The following is a 27,794-nucleotide window of genomic DNA, read 5'->3' as shown; positions in this document are numbered from 1 at the left end:
CATATAAATACTATAGTACACAGGTATAAATCTGTAAGCCCGCCATGGGAAAAGCATACCGTCTTGGCAGTACTTTTGTTACTGACAACCTAAGAGGTTGGACTTAATGTTACACAAGTCCCTCGCATTCTTTTGAAATGCTCAAATAATATTGTTCTGAGAAGAAAATAACTTTATCTCGCAGGCCGAACATGGAAAAGACTGGACAGGTCAGTGAATCTGGTTCCTCCACCGTCAAACATGCCCTCAATCCTGAGAAAACCTTCATGCAAGTTCACTATCTAAAAGTGAGTGACTGAGAAAGTAGAAATGGAAGGATATATATTTAAAAAAAAAGGATTTAGCAAGTCAAATTACTAACCTGAGGGCATCAACAGTTGTTTGTTTTCTTTTGTTCAGGGCTACTTCCTCCTCAGGTTCTTGGCCAGTGAAGTGGGTGAAGAAGAGTTTATTAATTTCCTCAGAATGTTTGTGAGGAAATATCATGGACATCTTATTTTGTCTCAGGTAAGGTTTTTCAGGTATGACAATTTATTATTCTAAAATCATGAATCTTTATCTTAAATGTGTTTGCAAAATTACAGTTTGACATATTAAACTTTTATTTTTATTATACAAAAAACAATTTTGCACAGTCTTGACCCATATAACCATTCATATCATTTGACACTCATATTTTAGACTTATTAGCATTAGCATTAGTATTTAGACATTTTCTTTAAAAACCCACTGTTCTATAACTTGGTCCATGTGCTCTACCCTACTGTGGATTATCATTCCACTAGGGGCAGTAGAGTGGCTTTTCCTGAACTTCAAAATGGCTGAAATCTCAAAACATACTTTTGGTGGGAAAAATTTAGCCAATTTTCAAAACTTTGTGGTGACAATAACTCATCTATTGCCATTAATCTTTTTAATATATATTTTTTAAATTACAACCCACTTAATTAAAAAGAATGCAAAAGATAGTTCATTCTTTGTACTACAGTTACACCGTGTTAAAAATGTGAGGATTCAATTCTAGAAAGTTGGTTAATGAGGTTTTTTGTTTTCTAAACTCTCATGTAAAATTTCTTTTGCATCTTAAACTAACATTGTTGTGGGCTAAAACTTAACAATTCATCCAATATATAATTTATACAATCCCATAAAAATAATATTGCAATTATTTATTTGTAGATTTTACCAAAGGTTTTCAAAAACATCCTAACTCCCAAAATAAATAATGTAGTGGGTTTGACATGTAACTTTGTAAATATATTTTTTTTACGTGCTTAGTTCCAGCCAAGTTTAGATTACTCTCCCATATTCTCTTGCTGCAAAGTCATGAGGTGCTTGTTCTGCTGAAACAGGCAATGTCCTCCCTAAAAAAATATGTCAGTATGGAATTATAAATGACAAGTAACACACTTTAATGTCTATTTTCTATTTTACGCCAAAGAAACAAAATCCCTGATGCTGAGTTTTTCACACTGTGAAAAACACAGAAGTGTTTTGTAATGTGGTCCACCTGGCTCCTGTTCCTGCAGAGGCAGGTTAAAGAATGGATGTAACATAAGCACCGGCTGACTTTGTACACTAAATTTAAGATTAGGAATGTCTTTCTCTACTTTTCTTCTTTCTTTCTTTTTTTTTTTTTTTTTTTTTTACATAATATCTCATTTGTATCTATTTTTTCTGTTTTTATCCCGTCTTTTAAAAAGGATTTCCTCCAAATGTTTCTGACGACTTTTTCACACATGAACAGGTATGTCAGTGCATGTGCATTTTTTTTTTTATTAATCCAAAAATGCCCAGCTGAAATAAATGCGTCTAATCCCTCAATTTATTAGCAGTAGCTCTGTTTTCTGCTTCAGTTAGATCTAATGTCAGACACAAGCGCATGTGGCGATTTGCTCTCTTAACTAATCTGGTCCTGGTGTTAAAACACGGGCAGATAAAGCGCCTTGCACCAATCTGTTGAGTGAACAGTCTCATCCACTCTCATATTAATTGAAGTGTAAAAGCTAACTGCTCCTCCTGCTCTCCTCCTCTCTAATTTTCTCCCTCTCTACCAGTCTCTGTGTGAATGGTTATTCATTGAGTTGTCCATTTCTCATGATTGCCTCATTAACCTCTTCCGTTTGCATCTCTTTCTGCACCTTCTTCTCTTCTGTCTGTAGATCCCATTTTCTTTTTCCCCTTACAAGTGTTCCTTTTTGAATTTTTGTGGGCTGACCATGATCCTTTACTTGTTTTTGTGGAGTTTGCTGCTGGACATGCAGAAATCAATTGAATTAAACAGATGGAATTAGGGTAAAATCAATATTTGGTTTTGATGCATCTGTCAGTAAACAACAAACAAGAATAGAAGGGGAAAAAAATCAACGGTTAATGCTGATGCTTAGGGGCACTCTGTTTAAAATTCATAAAATACATTATATCTTAAAGAAATAAGTTACTTTTATTTTACAAATATAAGTCACCTTAAAAAAACTGTTTGCAGATTAACATTCAATCCTATATTTATAATTAGTTTTTGTGTTATAGGTTTACGTTTCTTTCTAAATATAACAATAATAATGTTTATCAATGTAAATAACACTGTTGATAGATAAGGCCAGTCAAAGAATGGCATAGATGTTGTTGGAAAAAAGACAGAAAATAAGAAGAGAATTCAATCCCAATGACTGCTTTGACTCCACTGTTCACAGATTAAACACACACACAGAGTGAACACATATTTAAACAGTCTCAGGTTTATTATGTGTTAGCTGTTAGTATATATCATAATTCTCTGTAAAGCAATGAAAGTATAAAAACAACTGGTTTTCCAATTTTACCTGAACTTGAAGTATCAATAAAGCACATGACAAAGATGAATTACTTAAATATTGTAAAAAAATAACTTTTAAAAATCAACATGGCAAATGCAGATCATTTTTCAAAATATATGCAGATTATGTTTCTTATAAAAGACATGTATATATAATAACATCTAAGCTATTGTTTTTTTTCTTTGCTTGTTTAGTGGTGAATTCCACCGGTAAACAAGTTTTACTCAACTATATGAGTCAAAGTGTAGTCAATAAATCACAGGATGCACAAATTTAGACAATAGATACAAGCTTTAAACACAGAAATGTTAGGTTACGGTTTCTTTCTTTTCCCCTTTACTCCTGGTTTTCACTTTTTTTAAACCATTCCTCCACTTTAATAGAACTTTATTAAAGATTAAAAAAAATAAAAAGTTAAATGTGTAAACCACAGATACATCATTGGCTTTAAAATACTTTATACACCAAAAAACACCCAAAAACTTTGCAGAGAGCTTAAGGCTGAGGAGTGAGACTATAAGTATATACTAAGAACTTTAATTTTTATTGGGAAGCTGAGAATTTCAGAGTAGCTTTTAGTTACTTCTGCTGTTCTGTCCTTTTTAGATTAGCTGGGAAGTCAGAAGAGGAAATAAAGGGTTGTCTGCCATGTCATTAAAATGAAACTTTACCAAACATAAGAAATGTCATCCTAATAATTAAAAAGGTGTAATTGCACAGAATAGTGATAACAAGAAAAGAAAAATGTGTCCATGAAAAATGAATCAACATGCTTTTGGGGGAAAATGAAAACTTGATTTTGATTTAGTCTTATTAGGTTATTTCAAACATTAAAAATAATAGAATACTGTGCTGCAAAAAAAAAAAAAAGGACAAAACAGATATATCAAACCCATTTCAGAAAACAGGTGTTACATTGATTAAAAAAATAAAGAAAAATGAGCAGATGTTAGAAGATGATTCAGTCTTGTCAGTGTTATTTACCCATAATCATGAATAGACCTTTGGCAGTAATGCATACAATACACACACAAGTCACATTAAATTAATTATATATAAGGATTATCACATAAAGTCAAGTAGACTTTTATTTGTTGCTTAAAAGAGTGTTAAGAAGCAAATTTTTATAATCCAACCCCTATTGAGTTGTTTCTTTTTCTCTATATTTTTGCATAGTTGCCATAATCCGGCCCTCATCAGATCAAGTGCAGCTTATTTATCAAGTAACAAAATGGAGGGCTTATTGATTATCTTCTGAAAACATTCTTATGTAATTTGAATAAATATAAATCAATCGCCTCACGGTATGCAATAATAATGGATCAGAATACAATGTCACATTATTTCAGTAATCATCGCTACACATTGCTGATCAATTAAAGAAAAAATAAAAAATACAGCAAATGCTTTACAAATAACTTTTTTAATAACGTGAACGTCAGGTGGCCAAAAGTAGTCAAATGTGGAAAGTTTTCCAAGTGCAGGTAGGATTAACATTGTGGTGCTGGGTAAGCTGTGCAGGTATGCTTCTCAGTTTGCATACCCGCTTTTTACTGCTTGTGTAATGTCTGCACGCGTTTCTTATAATCAGGGTCATTTTCAGCTCGTCTCTCTTTAACCTCACTTATGCATGCTCATGTTTTCCTGCATGTGTAAATCCAGTTTACTGTCGGTGCATGCTTGTTTGCTCGGCGTCACACAGACCAGTAGGTGTGCCTCGCTTTTTTGTTGTTGAAAGTGTCGGACTTGTGACCTTTTCCCCTGGGACACGTTTTCAAACGGCGTCTTGGGCAATCGCAGTCATTGTTGCTAAAATGCGAAGACTTGTGCCATTGTGTTCCAGAAAAAGCCTCACCCTCTGTGATATTTACTCTGACTGGCTTGATCGACCAGGAATTCCAGAGGTATGATTTGTCTTTCTGTAATTTTGAATTTTGAACTCTGACAACATATCACCTTCCAAGACGCAAAGATGAAACCACTGTCTTTATTGATACCCAGATAAAGAACAAGATTTCTGTGTTTTTCCTCCACTCATCAAAGTAGAAGAATGCTATCACTGTAAATAATAAATCAGTGTGGTTTTGAGACCTGACATCAGATCCAGGAGAGTCAGAAGTTTTTAGATGATGCCCCATGGTTTGCAGCTTCTGCGGAGGAATGTACCCTGTAAATAGATCACAATACCTGGAAAACATTTGTCTTCTTATAAAAAAGCTCTAAATAACTGTATAATCTAATTTCATGGTGAAAATTATACCCTCAATTAAACATAAATTACAGGCTTCATGCAGATGCTTAGTGCTCAGGAATTGTGTGCCCCCCCCCCAAGAAATCACTGATTTCTTTTAAGAATGACAGGCAGACTGTTAACGCAATTGAACAAAACGAGCAGTTCTGATCTGCTTCTGCCTTCTAACTGGGGAAAAGAGAAAAGTCACGGTCTGAGGTTCTAGAATTGCAATGCTACTTACACGCTCATGCAGTCAATCCCCTTTAACAGCTTCTCCAGTTCTCCTATTTCCATGGTAACTGATCTTAATTACCATTGTGTGTGCGTGCATTTTTCAAGTATCTGTTCTTGTACTCCTGTCTGGGAACCTTCACCTGCTAGATTACTTGATGATGTAACTGGAGCCTTTCAGGGGCCTCTAAGGGTGGGAAGGACAGTATGGAGGGACTGCTGTTTTCTGCAGCCTGATTGGATGTTGACCGAGTGCTCCTGCCCTGCTTTTTGTGTGCGTGCGTGTGTGTGTGTGTGTTTGTTTGATGTGCCAGTCTCCGTCTAATGAGATCAGCCAGATCGATTGAAACCTTTTACAAATGCAAGTGCTTGTGCATTGTGCACGCTAGACATAAACACATTTTGAAATCTTTCCCTCTCTTTATCCCCTTTGCCTGCCGTCCATCTCTCTAAAACATTCTCAAATTGAAATCAGGCCGGAAACGCTTTGGCATCATAATAAACAATGACATTCACCAATCCTGCAGTGAGAGATGTGGAATGAGCGGGCCTATTTTAGACCTCAGTGTTTAGATGAGTAAGCACTCCCTTTGGGAGGATGCATCCAGGCTGAGGTGTTTATATAAAGGCCACTCTTGTTTTGCCAGACTTTTAGAGAGGCCTGATACCTTCAATTTTAACTAAGACTCCTTCATTAATTATTTATGCCTGTCTTTTCTGGGCAAGGTTATTGATAAATGGCATTTATAGCAGTCTTGCTCTGGTGCTTTGCAACAGCCAACCCAAATCTTTCTTCTAGGCAAAAACTAGGGTTCTATTTCCTTCATGATAAAGACTGAGCAATATTTGACAGTCCCTGACAAAAGTCTTGTCGCTTATCCATTTTGTAGAAACAAAGCGTATAACCTCACTTTTAATGAATCCATTGGTTTTAGAAATGTCTCATATGAAACCTAAAACCCTCCCAAATTATGTTCGATATACTAAAATAAAATTGCTTCACTGAAGAAAGATTGATCATTTAATGAACACAGAAAGGTCACATTTTGGCAAGACAAAAGTTTTGTCGCCTACAGTAATGTGAAAATTTAACAAATAATTTACTTCAAAAACAAAAATATGTTGCATAACATCAGTGAATTAAGTAGTGCTACTGTGACATCCATATTTAATATCTTGTATGACTTCCATGAGCTTGAAGGACAGCATCCATGCGGTTTGACAATTATTCATACAATTTATCGATGAAGTCATCAGGAATAGCAAAGAAAGCAGTCTTCCATGCCTCCCAGAGTTCATCAAGATTCTTTGGTTTGGCCTTCCATGCTTCCTCTTTCATTCTACCCCAGACATGCTAAATGATGTTCATGTCTGGTGACTGGGCTGGCCAGTCCTGGAGCACCTTGATCTTCTTCGCCTTGAGGAACTTTGATGTAGAGATGGAAGTATGCGATGGAGCACCATCCTGCTGCAGAATTTGACCCCTTTTATGGTTGGGAATGTAAGAGGTAGCTAATACTTCTTGATATTTTAGGCAATTGATATTGCCTTCCACCCTGCAAATGTTTTGCACACCCCCATACTGGATGTAACCCCAGACCATGATTTTTCCGCCACCAAACTTAACTGTTTTCTGGGTGAATCTTGGGTCCATGCGGGCTCCAGTTGGGCTCCTGCAATATTTGCGGCGGCTGTGATGTAATTCAACTGAAGACTCATCTGAGAAATCCACCTTCTGCCACTTTTCCAGCGTCCATCCTTTTAGCAGGCCGTGGGCCTTGGCAAATGCCACACGTTTTTTCAATTGCCTTTTGTTTAGTGCTGGTTTCTGGGCACTGATTCGACCATGGAGGCCATTTTGAGACAGAATTCTACAAACTGTTCTGGTTGACACAGGGACTTGAGGTGAGCAGGCCTGGTGGAGCTCTGCTGCAGTGGAAAAGGGGCTGGCCTTGGATTTTCGAACCAATAAACGGTCCTCCCGAGCAGTTGTCTTGCGGGGGTCTGCCGGACCTGGGCTTGTCAAAAACATCTCCAGTCTCTTCAAATCTTTTTCTTATTCTTTGTACTTGACGCTGAGACACATTGAAGGTGTCAGCCACCTCAGCAGTGGATCTGGTCTTCAGCTTCTTGATAATCAACGCTTTGGTCTCAGGGTGAATCTTAGGCATGTTCTCAGAGGTCAAGTTGCAGTTGATGTGAAGGCCTGGTGTGCTGGGGTTCTTTTTATACACACCCACTAATTGATTGATCAGTAATTGATCACAGGTGAGGCTGTAATCTAGGATTGGGTACATCATATGACAAGGCGACAACACTTTTGTCTTGCCAAAATGTGACCTTTCTATGTTCATTAAATGATCAATCTTTCTTCAGTGAAGCAATTTTATTTTAGTATATTGAACATAATTTGGGAGGGTTTTAGCTTTCATATAAGACATTTCTTAAACCAATGGATTCATTAACAGTGAGGTTATACGCTTTTGTTTCTACAAAATGGATAAGCGACAAGACTTTTGTCAGGGACTGTAGTACGGCCTGGAATTTATAAATTTCTACACTGAAAAACTTCTCAAACTTCTTATAAAGCAACCCCCTTGTGTTTGCATTTAAAGTCTCACTTTTCTAGTATACAAATCAAATTCAGGACTTGAATTGATTTCAGGAATCCAGTAAAATATAGATTTTAAACAGATGTGTCTTTTGTTTCTGCCTAAAAAAGCACATTTTTGTGCAATACTTGCAAGGAAACATGCAAGTGAACAGTGAAGGAACAGTGTGTAAACATTTTAGGTAACATTTTAGGTAACCGTTTATCGCAGCGATTGCTCGTTCAGGTCTAGTAGTAAAATGTGTCCAAAAATGTGTCTGTTTTATATCTTTTAAAATTCTGAAAGAGTTATTTTAGGGACAATATCTTAAGGAAGCGACTCCATTCACCTCAAAGTTAAAACTGTGGTTCATCATCGATGAATCTTTTGAGGTGAGCAAAGTGACATGCTTTATTTGCCCTCCATGTATGTTTAAGAGCGAGGTGCAACATGTACACGCTGTCCAGTATTGATTCACAAGAGAGGCAAGACAAAGGGTCTGCTATTCGGGCAAGTGTAGTGGAGCTTTACTTTCGACAGCGCAAGAGCTATGTATGGTATCCTGTTACACAATGCCAATTTACTGCCTCGACACTCACTACTTTCTGAGCTGCCCACACTAACACCTCCCTCTCTGTGTACTTCCACCGTACTCAGAGAAATACTCTGACACACCATTATAGTACTGAACTTTGTGTGTATGTGTTTAGTGAGTGTCATGGCTTCAGGCCATATACGATGAGCCCCTGCTGCTACCACTAGTGTGTGTGTGAGAGTAGTATGACATTATAAACAGTCTGTTCCCCCACAAACACACACACACAGCAGCATCCATCAATACTCTTGTGGGATTCACATCACTTGAGCAATGGCTCTGCTGAAAGCTTTAATAATGTGAGATAGTAAGTGCCGTGTGTTTGAGCCCACCAGCTTCTCTCCGTGCGTAGGTGTGTGTATGCATCACTAGCGATATGTTTTGTGGAGGAATGGACTGAGGTGACTGTCCGTCAAGATGCCTTCAAGTCGGCTCATTCTTGTTTGTCTCTCTTCCTCCACTTTCCTCCTTTCTCTCATCCTCCGGAGTCAAGTCGAGAGGTTTTTTTTTTTGGTTTCCGCCAAAGGAACAAGTGATAGTGCTACCACCCCCCCTCCACCGCCTCCCTGCTATCCCTCCCCTTTCCTGCTTTGCTCAGGCTGCCTCTCTGCCTCTGCAAAGCATTCCACTCCGTCCTGATCACTTGCCCCCGGCTCACTGCTCTCCCTTCTCCTCTGTCGCTCAGTGGCTGCGTGAAAGGAGCGCCGTGTGGCCACAGACCAGACTGGTGGAAGAAGTCAAAGAGGAGGTAGGCACTTATCTCTTCCTCTGATCGCTCTTTCCATCTGTTCTTCTCATCTTCAGGGAGTGGCGGATTCAGTGAGAGCTCTCAGATTTAAAATCCTTTTTCTTGAGAAGTGCTTGATATGATTACATTCGGCTTCTCATCAGTCTCTTCCATCATCAAGTTACTCGGCTGCTGTGTCTCCTCGCTTTCTCTTATTTGCATCTCTGAACTTCTGTTCCTTTTTTTCTTGCAATGTTTTGATTTGATGGCTCATTTCCACCTCTTTTTCACTTCATTTACCTATTTTTTCTCGTTTGCTCCGTTTTGTTCGCTCCCTCTGTCTGAGTGAAGTGCGGCGCACAGTGCTGTGCATCTGTTGCGTGTCATTCTGTGCTGCCTATCAGATTTCCCATAAAGCTCCCATGTTGTTCTTAATTGCTTTGCCTATGTTTTCAAATCCACCCATTGATTCTTCCGTTAAGGCCACTTGAAATCAGACCTGAAATTTATTTTTTATGTTCTTGAAGGCAACAAAATTAAGTGTTTGAGTGCATAACAATCTGTTAAGGACTCTTTAGAGACCCAGAACAGAATTTTGCTTTTTATTTAAAGCAGTTTGTTGTTGTTGTTTTTCTGCATAAATGAGTCGCTGTGGCCTCAACATTTACTTTTTTGTGTGAGATGTTTGTGTTAAGTGTCAAAAATTGTTCATTTACTTTTTACTGTCTGCTATATCGAAGAAAAGCTGCAATGAATAGCCCTTTGTGAGTTGTTTTAGACAAACGGACGCCTTTTATGTAGTACCGATTGAATTGGATCACTTATTCTTCGCCTTCTGTTGCGATTTTACCCATCACGACCTGTTGGATTTCCCCTCCCTTGCACTTTTTTTTTTTTTTGGTTTACCTCCACACAACCTCCTTTTCCCGCCTTCACCACCTCTCCCCCACCATCCTCCCTCCTGCAGGTTATAAAATGGATTCTGTTCAGTCGGACTCACCACGGAAAGGGCAGGAAGCGGAAACGACTAAAACCCAAGACAAACTTCAAAGAGGTAATCATCCTTCACTGTTAAACTCTCTCTTTGTCGTCGCCGTGTGTTGTTTGCCTCCATAATGTCCCATTTCTCATGTGGACACTTCTCATAAAATATGTGGGTTCTGCTGCGACTTTCAAGATTTACAGTAAATCTGTTTGTCCGACAACACAATTATCTGCATGCCTGTTTATAAGGTACTACCATTTACTTTAAGTCTGTGTTTACGCTTCGTCCTCTGCTTACATGTTTAACCTTTTAAGAGCTTGTGTACATCACACACTTTGTGCATGTGTGTGGTCTCGATTAAGGTATTTGTGGTGTCTGGGTTTGTCTGGCAAAAGCAGTCAACATCATTTCTTTTAGATCTTCATTTGACCTTTTCTACTCTCTTGCATTTCCTCTATTTTTCCCATGAATTCTTTACACTTTTGAGTGTTTCCTAGAAATGTAAAGTAGTTTAAAGAAAACGTGGGGGAAAAAAAGCCCCCGTAAAAATCCAGTATATACACGAATGTCTAGAACTAATTAAGACTCTCCAGAGACAGCTAATCCCCTCCACCCACAACCCGTCAGACACACTTGCACACGCCTGCATCATTTATGAACGCACACTGATCTGTAAACCACAGAGGGTTAAAAGTCATTAGCCAGAGTAAAGCAGTTTTTATAATGCTTTCAGAAGTTGCAGACATTTAGAAACCCTGCCAAGCCACTTATCTTTTTGTACATTATCTTTCATGATGCCAATAAGTTGGACTCCGTATTGTAGAAAACCTTTTTTTGGGTAGGCCCTGACTTTTTCTTGTTTACCTGACGCAACAGTCCTTATGAAGACATACAGATGTAGCGATATTCAAAGGAAATTAACAGAAATTCCTGCTGTGTTCATTCCAAACCCTCGTGATCGCACATGCTCTTATCACCTTTTACTTCCTTTGTAGTTGTTTGCAGCGTGAAGTGAACGAAATGCCAGAGCAGCCCCCTTCAAACCACCTGACACCTACCGTCTGGCATATTTTACAATGTGCACGCACGCACGCACGCACGCACGCAGAGGTCTGTGCATTTCTTAGAGGCAGCAAAGGGCCTCTTCCTGTTCGGGGGCTGAAATCAGCCTCATGAAAGAATAGCCAATTACTGTCCACTTGGCCATACACAATAGTGAGAAAGAGGAGGGAGGGTCTAATGGACGGACGAATGGAGCGAGGGAGCAGTGTGATACAGGGGCGGGGGTGTGGGAGGTCAGCGTTTGAAGTTACACCATAAAAGCCATCCTGAAAGGAAACACGGACTGACCCCCCCCCCCCCCCCCCCCCCCCCCCAGCATGCACTTCTCTCTCCGTCCCCTGTGGCCCTGCCCTCTTCTCTCTCCCCCCTCCCTTTGTTTCTATGAACAGAGCGTGCCCCATGGTTATACCAGGTGTATTTTATATTACTTCTGTATGTACTTCAAACGCCAAAAAGCCCTCTTTCTCCTCGCCCCCTCTTCTCTTGATCTACCTTTCCTTTCTTTCTCCCCCCCAGTGCTAGCGGCCTGTTGCAAGGCTATAAATCACTCAGCAGACCTGATCACCAAAGGCGAAGGGGGAGTGGGTAACTCGCCAGAGAACGGAAGGTAGAAAGGGGAGGAACGGTTGAGATGAAGATATGAGTGGAGCATGCAATGGTGCAAGAGAAATATGAAAAACACTTAAGGCCTTGTGCGGAGCGTCATTGTGCATCCCCGGTGGTTATCTTTTAGATCAGTTCAATTTGCAATGGAAAGGCTTCAGGATGAAGAGCTTCAGTGGAAAAACACAAAAGCGAGGGAAATGGCCGAGCAGATGATGGCGAGTGGGGAGAAGGTGATGACTGTATGGAAAGAGAGCAAGCAACAGTTGGTGTGGCCACGTTTGGGGAGCTAACAGGCAAAGTTGGCGTAAGACCAGGGGTGGAGTGGAAGCTGGTCATGATTATGTCTGATAAATGTGCTTTAGATTTAAAAGGATGGAGACAAGATTCAAAGCAAGTCAGAGATGAAAGATTTTGGAAAAAGTTTGTCGGGCTAAAGACGCACTCCGATTTGGATCTATTTTAAAAACGCTCCCAGTGGTCTTTGGCCAATATAACAAATAAAAAAGGTGTCATTTTTTAGAAAATAGTTTCTACAAAGCAGCAGTAGTTCATTAGAAATGTGCCTTTGAGTTGTTGGCGGGACCATGAGCAACACCGCCCCCCCTTCCCTTCTTTGTTGCTGAGAGCTCTCCGTTTAGGCGATATCCCGCTAGCTTACTGCCCCTCACACCCCCAAACGAACATTATTGGTGCAACAAAAATGGCGAGCAATATGGGAGCCATTCAGTTCTGAGTCAGATGCCAGCTGAGTCGAGGACAATGAAGACTATAGAAAATGAAGACGTATATGGATCTAGTCATCTACAAGTGGATGTGTCAGAATGGAGGGGGCAGGGAGTTTATTACCCCCCCAGCGTAGTTTCTACATCACTAATAGGCTCTTATTTTCAACTCCATTTTTTATCTGCCCCTTATTCATGCTGATTTCAATAAAAAAATAGTCAGAAATGTAATTTTAAGGTTTTTTTTAAGCTTTCTTGAGAAAAATGCCACAAGATCATGTTAAAAACACCAAAAAAACAATTTTCATCAGAGTGGGTCTTTACAATTTTTTCATCAATCATTGCTGAACTGTTTAATATTAGATTAGATACAATCAGAGGATATAAACCTAAAATATGACCACATAAGCACGCTCATATGTATTTATAAATGCACAGAAGCCAGATGTTCCCCATAAAGGGGCTCCAGATCTGGTCAACATTATAACCCCAGAGTTTATTACCAACTTCCGCTGTTCAAAGTTTCTGTTTAAAGTTATTGATTCAAAAGCACCTTTTGTGTGCACGCATCTGTGTGTTCAAAGTGGGACTTGCACGTGCATGTGTGTGCATGGTGTGCAGAGAGCGGTGTAGAGGGATATTAGTCACGCCCGCCTGGTAATGGGTCTAATTTTGCTCTTATTTTCATCCATGGTTGCTGTAATAAGGGGTCTGTCTTCCCCTGATGATCGGGACAGGAAACCCTGTAGGAAAAATTAGCGAGGAAAAAGAACAATATACTTCTTATTCAGCTCCGAGCTGATGGCCTTTGGAAGTTAAAATTGATCTGGGTTTTCTGTCATTCTTATGAATTTCACACTAAAGTCTGTTGAAAGAAAATATGGCTAAACATTTTAGGCATCAGTGCAACTCCAGCTAAGGTTTCATGCCTTAAGTGGAACGTGGAATGAATTTTCTAAAGATTCGACTTTTAAATTTAAAGTGTCATTCTGCTCTAATTTGGGTTTGTGTAGTGTCAAGGCTCCTGTTTGTCTGTTAGAATCTCTGCTTTTGGGGTACTGGATAAGGTTCTTTATATAGAATGTGTTTACGGAACTCTTTCTCTGGATAAACTCATTCTGGGAAATGGTGTAATCTTAAATACTTCTCATTCCTGCTGAAATTGTTCGGCACCGCACTATTTTTAGCTTTACGCCCATATTGGACTTGAGCAGCATCCCTGGATTTCAGCAGCATTTTCATCGACATTAGGTAACAGTATAGCTTAAATATTTTATTTTATTAAATCAGCAGAAAAACTGTCCAGTGAGACAGTGGTAACCCGTCTCACTGACGGCTCTCTGTGTGCCTCAAATGCAACAGAATTGGAGAACAATGAGTCAGTTTCCACTTCTGTTCTCCTCTGTCTCCTCCTTTGCACCTACATGGCATTCTGCACATTCCTGCTGGCTAGTAAAACTAACTGCAAACAGTTAGTTGGGTTTGTTGCTGAGGAAATGTCAAAAACAACAGATCCGGAGGGGCAGGCAGCCTGTCTTGCAGCTGAATTTAGAGCAGTGAATCGTTATCAGTCGAAGCAGATGGAATTCAATTTATAAAAAAAAAAAAAAAAGCTCCCATCATTATTATCCAGCAATGGGTTACAAGTGATTAGGTTATATATGTTATTGGTAAAAGAATGATTTATTTTTGGCATTTATTTCCTTTATGACTTTTCAAAAACGTGCTTTTTGTAGCATTTGCTGAGGTTTCATGTGTACCTAGTTACCATTGTATTGCTGTCAATTTGACTTACTGAGGGCACATATCTACTAAATGGGCCTTGCAATGGTTGCACGCCACAACGATTCAGAGGCTAGCTTCTGTTTTCTGGGCGATGATGTAAACCCAGGAAGAAATGCTGGTAGACTAAGCGTGGACTGAAATGTCTTTGTGATTCATTGGGGTTTGCTGTTGATGGTTGGACAGGGGAACTGGCAGTGGTAACTGGAGCCCCTGTGGGGGAGAGTAATCAGGTGAGGGGACATGATCAAGGGCTTCATCATTTGGGTGGGGTTCACAGGTGGTGCATGTAACTGAGACGGCAAGAAAGATAAAAGTTGTTTTACTTTGTCAGTAAGTTCACTTTAAAAATTATACTTTCTGTTTTTCTGTTTAAAAAAGAAGGTTGCCCATCAAATATTTTGTTCTCAAGTTTATTTCTATCATTTTCCAATCCTTTTTTATGGATTGTTTGACGTTTTTCTTATTGAGATATTACTGTGGTGATTTATCCTACAGATCTATCAGAGCAAACTCCACCTCTGTGCAGGGTTGACAAAGACAGAAAAAGAAACCCTTGCTTCCCTAACCCACGCTATAATTTGAAGTCTCCGGCGTTTAGCCTTAATTTGAACTTTCAGCCTTCCTCCAGACCTGAACGGTGTTTCTCCTCGGACTGATTTATGGTGTTTTTCATTCTTTGTGCTGTTTTTATGTTTTCCCAATTCCAAACATGAAGGGGCACCATATTCCCCGTCACGAATGCCAGATCAACAAACTTCAGCCGACTTCGGCTGATCCTCTGCTCTTTCTGGCTGTTTCAGCCTTGCTTATGAAACCGTGTCATCTCTGCTCTTAAACAAGACTTTATCAGGATTTTTCTGATCTAAGAAAATTCTTCTTAATTGCTGTTTAGACTCTGCAAACACATCAAACAATTACCTCTTTTTTTGGCGACCATTTGTCTGCATTGCTAACAGTCAGACGTGCAGCTAAAAGAACATTTTTAAAAGAAAAGTGACTCTTTTGCTTTTAGCAATTAAAAATACAGAATGCTGAGAACTGTTAAAATATTTTAGACTGTGTCTTACTTGAATTATTATCTATTTATTAAGGAAGTGGTGGGAAACAGTGGTGACTGGTGCTTATATAACCAAAATGTTTTTGTTTAAAAAAGGCAAAGATTTTGGGGGGAAAAAGCTAAATTTTTATTTCAGTTTAAGTATCAAGCAAAACAATTGCACGTCTGGTCTTTCTAACAAATCAAACTTCTCAAACTGAAATGATTTGAGTTGAACAAACATATCGAATTTCCATACGGATGCACACAGCCGGCCCGACTGCTGGATAGTTGTGTAAGCCAAACCGCTGTGAGGAATCTGCTCATCTCTCATTTCTAATTTCCCGTGCGCTCTGGTTTATGTTGTCATCTCCCTTTCCTTCTCCGCTGTTCTTAATCTTTTACCCCAACTCTGACTCTGCCCTAACTCCGTTTCACTCTGTCTCTTACTGTGATTTACTGGCAATGAATCAGGTATGAGGGAGTGTGCCGGAGGAGAGATGGGAACATTCAGGGAAATGACTGTTTCCGGCCAGACTTCACATCAGGATGGGAAATGGTCGGAAGAGAAAAGGCATATGCGTGTGTTTGCATTTGTGTGTGCGTGTATTCCTCCCTCTGAGGAGCAACTGGTGATCAGCTTAGGCCCTGTGTGACTCCACTGTCATGAGTAACAGCCACTTTAATTGTCCTGAAATAAAATAAGAACTGAGCTTTGCAAACATATGAAAGCACTTACAGAGAGAAGCTAAGAAATCCAACCTGCTTTCAAATTAAGCTTAAATGTCTTTTTGAATTGCAATACGAACTCTAGAAAAAGATTGGAAGGATCATAAATGATGAACGATAGGAAATTGTATTTGTGGTGATTCTAATACAGCGTGTGATTTACTTTTATGTGTCCAATTCAATGATAATCTCCTTTATTCATACATTTTTCCTGGCTTGAGCTCCGATGACAACTGTTGTGAGCTTGATGGCTTAGTTACTGTTCAACACATGCATCCATTTATCCACATGTGATTCACCACTTTAAAAAAATGTCAAAAATGATGCTTCTGCAACCACTTCTTCCAGCTGTTCCTGAAGGATGCAGAGGCGTTTGCTGTTGGCCTTGGAGATTCAATCTCTGCAGTGTTTTCTTGCTTGGGTATGCCTGTACCACGAAGGCATTTTTGCCAGACGTTTAAAGACCGACTCCAAGGAAAATTGTGTTTTTGGTATTTTTTAACATGTTCTTGTTTCTCATTGATGGAGAACATATATAAAGAAAATTAAGCTTAAAATTGCATTTCTTAGTAATTCTTTATTCAAACTGCAGGGGATAAAATGCCGTTGGTAAAAACCTGTAGCTGTGACATAGGTGCTACAAACAGTGGGCCACAAGCGCCCTGCTCTGCTTTATAATGATCATCCAGTTGCAGACAAATAGATCAATGCACGTCTTCATTTTCCTCATCCGCGCTGGCATCTGACTCAAAACTGAACAGCTGGATAGCTCCAATATTGCTCGCCATTTTTGTTGTACCATGTAATGTTATGTTGGGAACGTAAGCTTACAGGAGCAAAGCACACCATACTGTTGTCCATCAGGTCATTCTGATGGTTCAAAATTGTCTCACATTTGAACCTAACAGCCAGAGACTGAAACCCGTCCAACCTCAGGAAGCAGCTCCTTCTTAACTCAGGTCAGGCATTCCCCTCTTTTTTAGATAAGTCGAATATGCAGTGCTACACAAGTAGGTCAGCTGTAAAAAGTAAAAGAATGAAAAAAATGGAAAAAGTGAATAAAATTGCAATTTTTCGCTGTCAGATTGCTTTTTAAGATCCCCAAAAATGATGGCTTTTGCAGGTAGTTCAGAGGTTTCTTGTTGTGTGAGGTGACTGATATTTGGTTCTAATCCGTCTCCTGCTGTCATTATTAAGAGAAAACTTTCAAGCCATTAAACTGAGAAAGTTTGAACAAAGTAAATATTTTTCCTGCTTAAGAGCTTTTAATTTAAGCATCCATTTGTCGTTTGTAACTTTTTTGAATAACATTTTTCAAAAATATATGGGGTAAAACCTACATAGAAAGTTCTCATGTTAATGAAGGGGTTATATTATATATGTGGTGCTGCTCGTCTTGGAAAGTTGTGTCTCAACAATTCTTTTTTAAGTTATTTTTCCTGATTGCCGTTGAAATCCTCCCGACTTTCATTCGGAGCCACTACTTTTGTCTCATTTTACACCGCTGAAGGCTTCAGTGATCAAATGAAAAACAACGTAAAACATTGCACAGAACATATGAATACATGGTGGAGGGAAAATAAGGCTAGCTGTACTGATCTGGGGTGTATTTTATCTTGAAAATCTAATTTTATGCGTCTTATATCGCAATATTGGAAAGTGGCAGAAAGGAAATGGCGAAAGCGTTCAAATTTTTTAGCTGAACAACCTCAGGGCATATTGAAAAACAAGGACCCAATAGCCCACACAAGAAAGCATTGGCACATTCCTGTGAGCATAAATGGCCAACGCACGAGCCTGCCCTGCTCGCACCGAGCAAGATAGTAAAAGTGGAAGAACAAAAGAAACAGAGGAAAATTCAGGGAGAGGGTGAGTGCAGGTCAGTTAGAGACAACAGAGCTAGAGTAAAACAACAGATCAATAAGAGTATCTTACTAGCTTCATCAATTTCTGCTGGATCTGTTTTGGAAAGTGCTGACTGCTAAGGACGGCTTGTGTGGGAAAACGAGGAGATCGGTGTGGCAAACAATGGCTGTTTGATTCATAGCTGTCTTTGAATCGATGAGCTGTAGATCCATGCCTACATGCTAGTGAAACCATGCAGGTCACTTATCTGATTGTTTGAATAAGTAACAGTTTATGGCCTTTGTTGTGTGGCGTGTCAAACTAGCACACGAACCCCGGTGTGTCCACTTTTGAAAAAGGCAACTTTGTGCATTCCTCTGTCAATGTTTCTCCCATGTAAGAAGTTGAAGTCGTGCTGCGATACGACAGGATCTCTCTGTGTAAAGAGACTTAAAAGTAAAGCCCAGACGCTTCCCGGCTGTCAAGCTGATGAAGCAAAAAACCTGTTTTCCCGTTTGACAGTACAGCAAAGCAGCAAGACAAGAAGAATGAAATGAAAGGAAAATGTTATACGTGGTGCAAGAGTCAGAGATGAGAAGATTCTTGTTTACAGTTGGTGGGGGAGATACGGCCCCATTTATGTTGAGTTAATGAGGGAAAGATGGGGGATATAAAGAGAGAGAGGAAGAAAGTGGTTGTGAATATTTGTCTCATTTATCACTCGCCGGCAGTTCAGTGTTTAGGGTCATTTGAAGCTCATGGCGTGTCTCGTCTCATCTACGGACTCCCTGCTGCTTCAGTCTGTGTTTGTGAATGAGGGGTGAGCAGACTTCCCCATTCAGTGTTGCCTAACAAGCCTTTTGTCAAAGCGGAATATTTACTCGAATGTTTGCAAACTTGCAGACACATTTACACTCAGTTTTAAAGACTAGATGTCAGATATGATCATGTGATGGGATAGTTTAAATGGAATTGAGATAAAAGGACCCACTACAATGAAAAAGGTGTTTTCGGTGTTTTTAACATGTTCTGGTGGCATATTTCTGATGATGGAAGACATGCATAACAAAAATGATGCTTAAATTCCCTCGCCGATATTTTTTAAATCTATTTTAAACGCGTTCCCAGTGTTTTTTCATTTATGATTATGCTGTTTTTATTAAAAAAAAAAAAAACGGTGTCATTTTATTGTTTCTTTAGAGGAGCAGCCTGGTGGGGCAGTCTAAGCCCCCCAATTCCCATAATCCCTTTGTTTCCCTTCTCCTACTAGCTTACAGCCCCTCACAACCCCAACCTAACATTAACAGTGCAACAAATATGACAAGCAAGTACAGTTTTAAGTCAGATGCCAGCTCAGACAAGGATAGCAAAGACATTTATGGATTCATTTGTCTACAAGTGCATCAGAATATAGTGGAGCAGGGACCTCCGAGCTCTCTACGTCACAGGTAGAAGCTTTTTTCCAACGACATTTTATTTGCTCCTGATTCACAACAATTTAAATAAAAACGTATGTCCTTCATCAAGAGAAAAAACCCCCAAGAACTTGTTGAAAACACCAACAACACAATCATTTTAGAGTGGGCGTCCAAGAAATTTTAACTCAAATTGCATTTCTTTGTTCAATTTGTTGTAAATAAGGAGCAGATGAAAAAGTATGCAGTAGACAGTATGAAAAAGGTCATAGTTGTGATGTAGAAACTACACTTGTAGACGACTAGATGCATGTACGTTTTCATTTTCCTCATCTAAGATGTTATCTGGCTCAAGACTGTACGTCTGGATAAAGCTGGTCATTAAAGCCAGGTCATTTTAGTGGAGTATTACATCACAATATAATAGAAGGAAAGTGAACTAAGATTTTGATGCTCTGCTCTTTTAGGTCTCATGCTTACATGCAAACCGAGATTGAACAATCCAAACAGAATATTAGATATTAGAGTCTTAAGAATGACCTTGTCCTGCGACTAATTCTTACAACTTTAAGTAACCCTCACAAAAAGTGTCCACAGATGCTGCCACATGCAAAGCTACAAGCCCCGACTTTGGTGATGTGGGAGGAGCTATGGCAGGCTTTACTCTCAAGTGGTGAAAAAGAACAAACACTCATGCATGCACACGCGCACACAAACATCCCATTCTGAATCCCAGAAGCATTTGAGTGTCATTAAAGTGCAGCTGTGTTTGTCTTTCCAGCACACATGGAAAACACATCAGGGACTGAGAGAAAGGGAACAGCCTGCTGAATATGTCTGCAGCAGTACGTACAAGGAGAACACTTTGTCTCTCGCACAAATGCACATTGTTCGTTTTGGAGTCCATTCCAACATGAATTTAGACATTCGGTGCAAGGCGGTGCCATAAAACGCATGGCAGCGTGGAGGTCCCGGCGGTAAAACTGGTGACACTTTAGATGTGTGTTTAGTGGAGTCGTGGTCAATATCGTTCTGGGCCGTAAAATGGGAGCAGGCTTCTTTTTTTTTTTTTAGTGGTGGGAAATGAATCAATGCTTTTCACATAAAACCTGATTTAGGCATCACCTCACCTCTTCTGTAGGCACTGTACGTAATGCAGTGTCTATGTGAGCGAATGAGAACACAACGTGCTGAGTGCTTTAACATCTGTCTCTCGTGGTAATGACTGGGGAGGCTGCGGCACCCACTGACAGACACGAAGCGCTTAGCTTAGTCAAAAACACACTGAAACATACCATCAAGCTCACAAATAAGTAATATCAGCTGCATGATGTAATGTTCCCAGCCATTACTGAAATCAGTGCAGACAGTAATAAAACCAAAAGATGGGATTTTATAACCTTTGAATAATTTATTATTGAGGTTATAGTTAGTCAAAGTGTTTCTTTAGCATCTGTTCTGCAAAACTAGTAAAATAAAATCACATAAGTGACATAATACAAATAGCAGCTGTCTAAAAGGGCTGCATTCGCAAAGATAATGGATGAATGAAGTGGAATAAAAACCTGATAATAAAAATGAATTTGTGCATTACAGTAAAGTTAGCTAATCTATCTTTTTTTGTCATTTTTCTGTGATGCATAATTGAATAGTAAAGGCAAAACAAAGAGAAATCCGTGACACTTTCTGACTTGATTCCAGAATTTGATTAACAGAAATCATAGGAATATACCGTAAAAGATGCAAGGAGTAAACGTAGTGCATAAAAAAATTGAGTCAGTGTGTTCAATTACTTTCTTGAAAAAAATATGTTTGAAGATACTGAACAGAAATGCTGGTTTGGTTCATCTGCTTGATCATTTTTACAACATCTTGCACTTTTCCTTCTTTTAGTTTATGAAAAACGGAGTATTTTACAATTAGCAGGATCATGAGGCCAAATGTCCAAAGTTCCTTTGACAAAATAGTGTACAGCATAAAAAAACATTGGATACTTGAGGATCAGAAACATGAATTGCATGTTTACACTAGACTAAAAAAAACATTTCTTTTTTTTTTTTTTTTTTTTAAAAAAGCATGTTCACATTGATGCAACCTTTAAGGGAATCTACTAAAGTTGACATATTTTTTCAATCTTTATTAACAGGAAAAATACACAGATAAAACATTGTAAATAATTGTTTAGATTTTTAGCTCCAAATTATTGCAAAATCTCTTGTTTTCATCTCTGAGACAGACAAAAGTAAAGAAAAAGATAAAAATAAGATAACGTTATCACTTTTGAAGAAGATCAAACAAACAGTAAGGCAGATTTACACATGCAGGAAGAACAGCAGTACACACATCCAAAGGACTATTAGTGTTCATAGATTTGATTTTTTTTTTTTTAAGAGCTTTAACAAGAGACCGAAGTCATCCGTTTTTAATAGTTTTAAATAGTTTGTTTTCTGTTTAGCAGTTGTAAAATCTCACCTGAACTCTGGCGAGCACAAAACAATGGAACCATGGACATTCTGTCCAGAAACGAGGGTCTTGTTTGGCTGCTGCAGCTCATTGATGGACAGATGGACTTTACAGCAAACCAAAGAGCACAAGTGAGGCAAAGATTGTAAGTAAAATAGACGACGTGCATTTAAAGTGGGGCAAAAACAATCCCACAGCTCAAATCCTACTTAGAAAACATGTTGCAGTGAAGAAGTGAAGAGGCACATCAATGTTTGACAGCCAGATGACCCACTACTGTAGTCTTCCTCCCTTGTCAATTCTTCTTTTAAGAGGCTGCTATATAGACCCACTTGAATGAAAATTGTGTTTTTGGCTCCAATATTGCCCGCCATTTTTATAACACTGGTAATGTTAGCTTCAGGTTGGAAGGGGCTGTAAGCTTGTCGGTAAGAGTGTAAACAAAGGGATGATGGGAAATGAGTGCAGGATTTAGTCTGCGCCAAAAGTGCCACACACAACTCAGAGGCAACTACCTACCTCTGCAGAAACTATGTCCTCGAAAATGACACAGGATATCTTTTTGTTTTGCCTTAAGGTGGCATAATTATCATTTAAAGACCACGGGGAAGACTCTTTAAAAATAGAATATTAGATGATTAGAGTGAAACATTTATTATGTGATGGTGTTTTTTCCCCAGTTTGATCCTTTCGGTTTTTGCAGTGTGCGAAACCAAATCAAATGAAAGCATCAAAAATGTTGGATTTTTCAATTTTAACTAAATCTGCCCGACATTTCTGCTAGATCTTTGTTGTACAAAGTGAATTAATGGAAAGCACCACACTTTAGGTTCCTTTGCGTCTAATATTCTCTTTGATGTTCCTGCTGTTGCTTTCTCTGGTTTCCTCTATTGCCCTCTGTCACCCTCTAATACCTGCCTCTATTGTCTTCCTTTTTTTCTTGCTTTGTGTTCACGAGCGTGCGTGTGTGCGTGCATGGACATTTAAAAGTGTGTACGACTCCACAGCTGTGTCTTCCTTTCTGTCTGTGCAGCAGAGATCTGGGTTTATTCCATTCTGCATACCTCTGTCAGCTCGGGCTGGTTAAGCCCGGTCAGGCTGGAGTTCACACCGGAGACATCACACACTCCAACACACACACACATGAGCAAATGAAAAAACTTATGCAGTCATGCAGTTCAAGCAAAAGCCATAGCAGGAAAAAGACAAGACAGCGCACTGTCTTCTTCCTTCTTACCAGTAGATGTTATCTCTTTTCTGGAGGTCATCTGCAGTGCATGTTTGTCTTAAACCCTTCTCAATGTTATCATTTCACTAAACATGACTGAAATGAGCAAATCTGCTGGCTTTCTGGGGGCGTTTTGCACGGTCTCCATTGAAGTCTCTGCATGTTTTTTTTGTTGTTTTTTTAACTTTTAGTTAGCATGCTGACATTTGGGCCAAGCCGCTCTGAAATGACACAACAGGATTCAAGGGTATGACGCGCTCCGTCAGCTCAATAATTTACAATAAAGACCGAAGGCTTGACCTCTGGAATCTGTTTTTCTTCAGGTGTCCAGGTTTGTTCAAAGCCTGAAGAATAAACTGGACAGTTTGAGGTTTTCCAGGAAATCCGCAGGTTTTAGAAAACACTGTTAAAATAAACCATGTGCTCAAAAGAATTAAAGGAAACGAGAAGGGGGCCGTTTACCACATCTTTCATTTATTTATTTATTTTCCAGCTAAGATGATATTAACTTCAACCTCAGGCTGTTCTCCCCATCACTGGATAGGAATAGAACAAATGATCTGAGGAAATGAAACCAGGGCTATTTTCAGCCTCACTCACATTTCACACTTTTTCACCTTTTCTTAGAAAAAAACTTTTTTAGATGGTTCCCTGCAAGTGTTGCAGTATTGCGTTCAATCTGTTTGTGTTGAGCATCAACTAACTAGCAGATTTCTTAAGAATGTGAGAAGTCCGCTGTACTTTTTGCCTAAATTTTCCCCTTTCACTCCTAAAAGTCCCTAAAAACCAATCGAACTTTCATCATTCAACACTTTGGCTTAAAGGCCCATCAGTTGTCACACACCTGGGTGTGCAAAAATGTGACCCGTCCCCTGTGGGAACGGTGAACTGCAGCCACAGCCACACATTTGAGGGTTTAATGCCTCAATGCTGAGCATCAAGCAGGGAGGCATTGCTTCACATAGGATGCTGTCACATAGTTATTGCTGATACTAATGATTTTTTGAACTCACAGTGATGTGATGGACCATTCATAAAAATCAGTGAGTCAAAAAAATAATGTAAGTAGTAAGAAGTAATGCTTTAAAATAAGCAGTTTTTCGTACTAAAATAATTTTCAATAAATATTTCAATATTCTGTCCCATACTGACCAGACAAAACAATCCTGGTTCTTTTTTAGTGCGCATTCACGGTATGTTTGATTCTCACCAGGTTTATAGGTTTGGATAGTCCACTTTTGTGCCATGTGAAAGTTCACCTGAATTCAAGACCTGCTCTGTTGGAGGATCCTGGTTCTGTTGAGAGGGAACTGTGGAAGTGAAGCAAAGGAAGTAAACGATAGAAGCACAGAAAATTACAATTACCTGGAAAAACAGCTCAAGGCGTGAAACTGAAGAGGCTACTCCAGAGGTCTGCAACCTTTAGCACTAAAAGAGCACTAAAAGAGCCAGCCTGAGCCAAAAAGTTCCACCTTACAGTTTAAGAAAATACACTTCATTTTATCGTTTTGTGGCCACTAAGCCATTCATTCCATGTAGTTTTTACATATTTATAATCATTGAATTTTGAAGTGTGATAATTTTCTTTATAGAACAGTTTGAACTTATTTTTGACAGCACTACATGCAAGTTCATTTCAAAATAAAATTCAATGCATCAAAGAAGACCCCCTTCTGCTACAACAGCTCTACCTCAAATAAAAATGCAACAGAGTCAAACATGGCATTTACTATTATGACTTTGGTAAACAACATTAGTGTAGAATCCACTTTCATCCACTCATGTGCTTTAAGCTCATTTTAATAATAAACCACTCTGACAGTAGAATGTATCAAGCTTTTCTTAAGCTATTCAGAGTCAATTCTGTCCATATGCCACACTGAAGAACATTTTTTAATGAAACATGAGTTATTTTTGCAGCTAATTTTTCTACATAGAAATAAGACGACTGGATATCTTAGGCACCGCCTTTTTCTCCTTGTGGGTGCCACCCATTCTTTGGTTTGGTCAGATAATACGGCCCCCAACTGATTCCAGGCAGTGGACTCTGCTTCAGTTTCTGATTCACTTCTGGGACAGCAAACTAAATTAGACGTAGGTCTGAAAGTTATTGACATTCTCCGCCTATTCAGACCACTTCAATGAGCATTCTGGTGTGAACGCAGAAATCAAAAATCACAAGGAGATGTTGAAATTTGTGTGAGGTGGTTTTGATTGACAGGTCAGAAAATCAACACATGGTGTTTCACTGACCACAACAATATATATCTTTACTTTGCTGCCTTCACATCAGCATTAGCGTGTTTTTCCATCAGTGTTGTTTCAGTTGCCTGGTTATTATTAACCAATTAGATGAGCCAGATTAAAGTATCAATTAAAATGACAGATTTTTTTCATTCAAATATAGAAAGTCTTCACATTTGAAATGAATCTATACGCATGGACATTTTTTCCACTCCTCCTCACTCCCGTTTGTCATCATTCCTCTCTTGTCGTCGTAATGTGATTAAAAAGAAATTACCTCCCATCCCACTGGAATTCCACAGAATTACGGGATCCATTATGATCTCAGAAATTGTCAGTAAAATATTGCTCAGCCTAATTAGGATTCCCCAAGTTGTAAAATATGAGATTTTGAAGCCATATTGTTTGAAATCTGTCTGAAAACTGCTGGCCACTGTGGATCATTTCTTTAAGTTAACTTAAATTCACTGCAAAAACAAAACAAAACTTCATAAGTGCTTTTATTTTAGAGCTTTTTGGGTGGAAATTATTTTAACTCACCTTTAATTAAAAAAAAAAACTAAAAGTCATAAGTTTGCTCATCGTTTTTAGGCTGAAATCAAGCAGGTTGTTTGTGTCACTGAAGTACAACTGCTACAGATTAAGTCCCAGTTTAATTTCAAAAGCATCTTTCTTACAAAGGCCTAAGGATGGTGCAGGGGCAAAACAGCCACCACTGAGAGCTGAGTTCAATCCCTTTCTCAGCCGCCCTTTGGATTCATGCTGTGAGGGTAAAATGCTCCATTAAGGCTGTTTGTACCCTTCCTATAAAGACTGTTGAGTCAATAGAAAAAAGAATGTCTTTTTATCTACCTCTCCATCCATTATGGTGCAAGCAGCGATCCAGCCTTGCTAGAAGAGAATGCACTTTGCAAAACAGGAAAAAAAAGAAAAGAGTCAGACAAAAATGACATATAAGCCTTTTAAAGAGGGTTTTGTGTTTGAGACGTTGTTTGTGTCTCTTCTGGGAATGAAACAACAGATCATGGGAGTGGAGGGCAGAGGAATGGGAAGAGGGAGGATAGGGAGGCATCCACTGGAGACGGCAAGATTTGCAGCTTGCGTCAAAGCACAAAGTGCCAGAGATTAATTAAATGTTCCCATTTTTTTGGAGGTGTGCATGACTGAATGACAATGAGTTAGAGCGGTGATGAGTTGGAGAGGAAACATGCTAATTGCCTTTGTGATTAGCCAAATTGCACTAACATGGATTTTTACATAACAAGGACCCCACCTTCTGCAGACGCACAAAGAAAGAACAAAGCGGTGAAAGGCCAAAAAAAAAAAGCGATCTGATGAGTGGTAGACATATGTGGCCGGTGCGTGCCAGCTCACTGGTTTAGTGAAGCTGTTAATGTTGTGTTTGTGTCGTTTTCTTGCCCTGTTGGTTTCCCTTCAACACGAATAGCTGTTCCCATCACAGAAACCAGCTCACAGAGGATCAGTTAGACCCTCAAAGTTCTCATCTTGTGATGATCAGGGATTCGGTCACACACTGTGCATTTCTGTTGCTTTTAAACCCAATGCTGGCATGTTGTGCTTGTGTTAATGTATAACAAGAAGTAAACAACTTAATACCTAACTACAATAGTATAGTTCAGAGTTGACAATTTAACTTCTTAAAGACTTACACCAATGAAAATTCAGTTTTGGGTTGTTTTAACATGTTTTGATATTTTTCTGATGATGGAGGACATCTATAAAGAATATTAAGCTTAAATTTGTCTTTCTGCTTATTTCTTTACTCAAATTGCTGTGAATCAGGAGCAAACAGAACATGCAGTGTGTGTGATGTAGAAAATATGTTGGGTGGGCCTCCAGCTCCGCTCCATTCTGATGCATCCACTTGCAGACAAATAGATCCACGAACGTCTTTCTTTTCCTCGTCTGAGCTGGGATCTGGATTAAAACTGTATGGCTGGATAGCTCCAATACAGCTCACCATTTTTGTTGCATTGGTAAGGCTTAGTTGAGGTTGTGGGGGGCTGTAAGCTAGCAGAAGAGAGTGAAAACAGAGAGCTCTCAGCAATAGGGAGGGGAAGGGGGCGGGGTTCACTGCCTCAACTCAGAGGCAAATTCGTAATGAACTTCTAGCATTCTGCAGAAACTGTTTTTAATTTTTTTGTTTTTATTGCATAATTAGGACCACCGGGTACGCTTTTTTAATAGATCAAAAAATGATTGGAGTGGGTTTCTCAGTTTTCCCATAAGTCCTTTCTCCCTCAAATGTATTTTTTAATTCTTGTAGGGATTTTTTGAAAAAAAATGTTGTTTTTTTAAATTATGCATTTTTTCTAAATGTTTTGATCAATTTTTTCTCATGAGTGTATCATCACACAAACACATTTCTTAACACTTGGATTGGCACTCAGAGCTCATTGTCACATTCAAAGCAGTCACACATTACCGTCTAGTATCTGCAGCTGCCGTGTTTTTTGATTA

The 27,794-nt window shown here is 39.1% G+C and overlaps 1 protein-coding gene across 4 annotated transcripts in view; it reads left to right on the top strand.

Moving 5' to 3' along the window:
* The window catches only part of c9h9orf3 (chromosome 9 C9orf3 homolog), an 82,795-nt gene that overhangs the window by 31,717 nt on the left and 23,284 nt on the right, over positions 1–27,794 (top strand). For 3 of the 4 annotated variants that reach the window (XM_011478979.3, XM_020705811.2, XM_020705810.2), the window contains exons 9-14: positions 185–287; positions 400–507; positions 1,704–1,747; positions 4,660–4,720; positions 9,152–9,214; positions 10,161–10,247. In XM_011478979.3, coding sequence (XP_011477281.1) covers positions 185–287; positions 400–507; positions 1,704–1,747; positions 4,660–4,720; positions 9,152–9,214; positions 10,161–10,247 — 466 coding nt within the window. The remainder of the gene's footprint in view (positions 1–184; positions 288–399; positions 508–1,703; positions 1,748–4,659; positions 4,721–9,151; positions 9,215–10,160; positions 10,248–27,794) is intronic. The other variant, XM_011478980.3, reaches the window with a different exon arrangement.

Source organism: Oryzias latipes, chromosome 9 (assembly GCF_002234675.1).
Source record: "Oryzias latipes chromosome 9, ASM223467v1".
NCBI lineage: Eukaryota > Metazoa > Chordata > Actinopteri > Beloniformes > Adrianichthyidae > Oryzias > Oryzias latipes.
The sequence above is the reverse complement of the archived record's forward strand: the minus strand, read 5'-3'. Positions and strand labels throughout refer to the sequence as shown.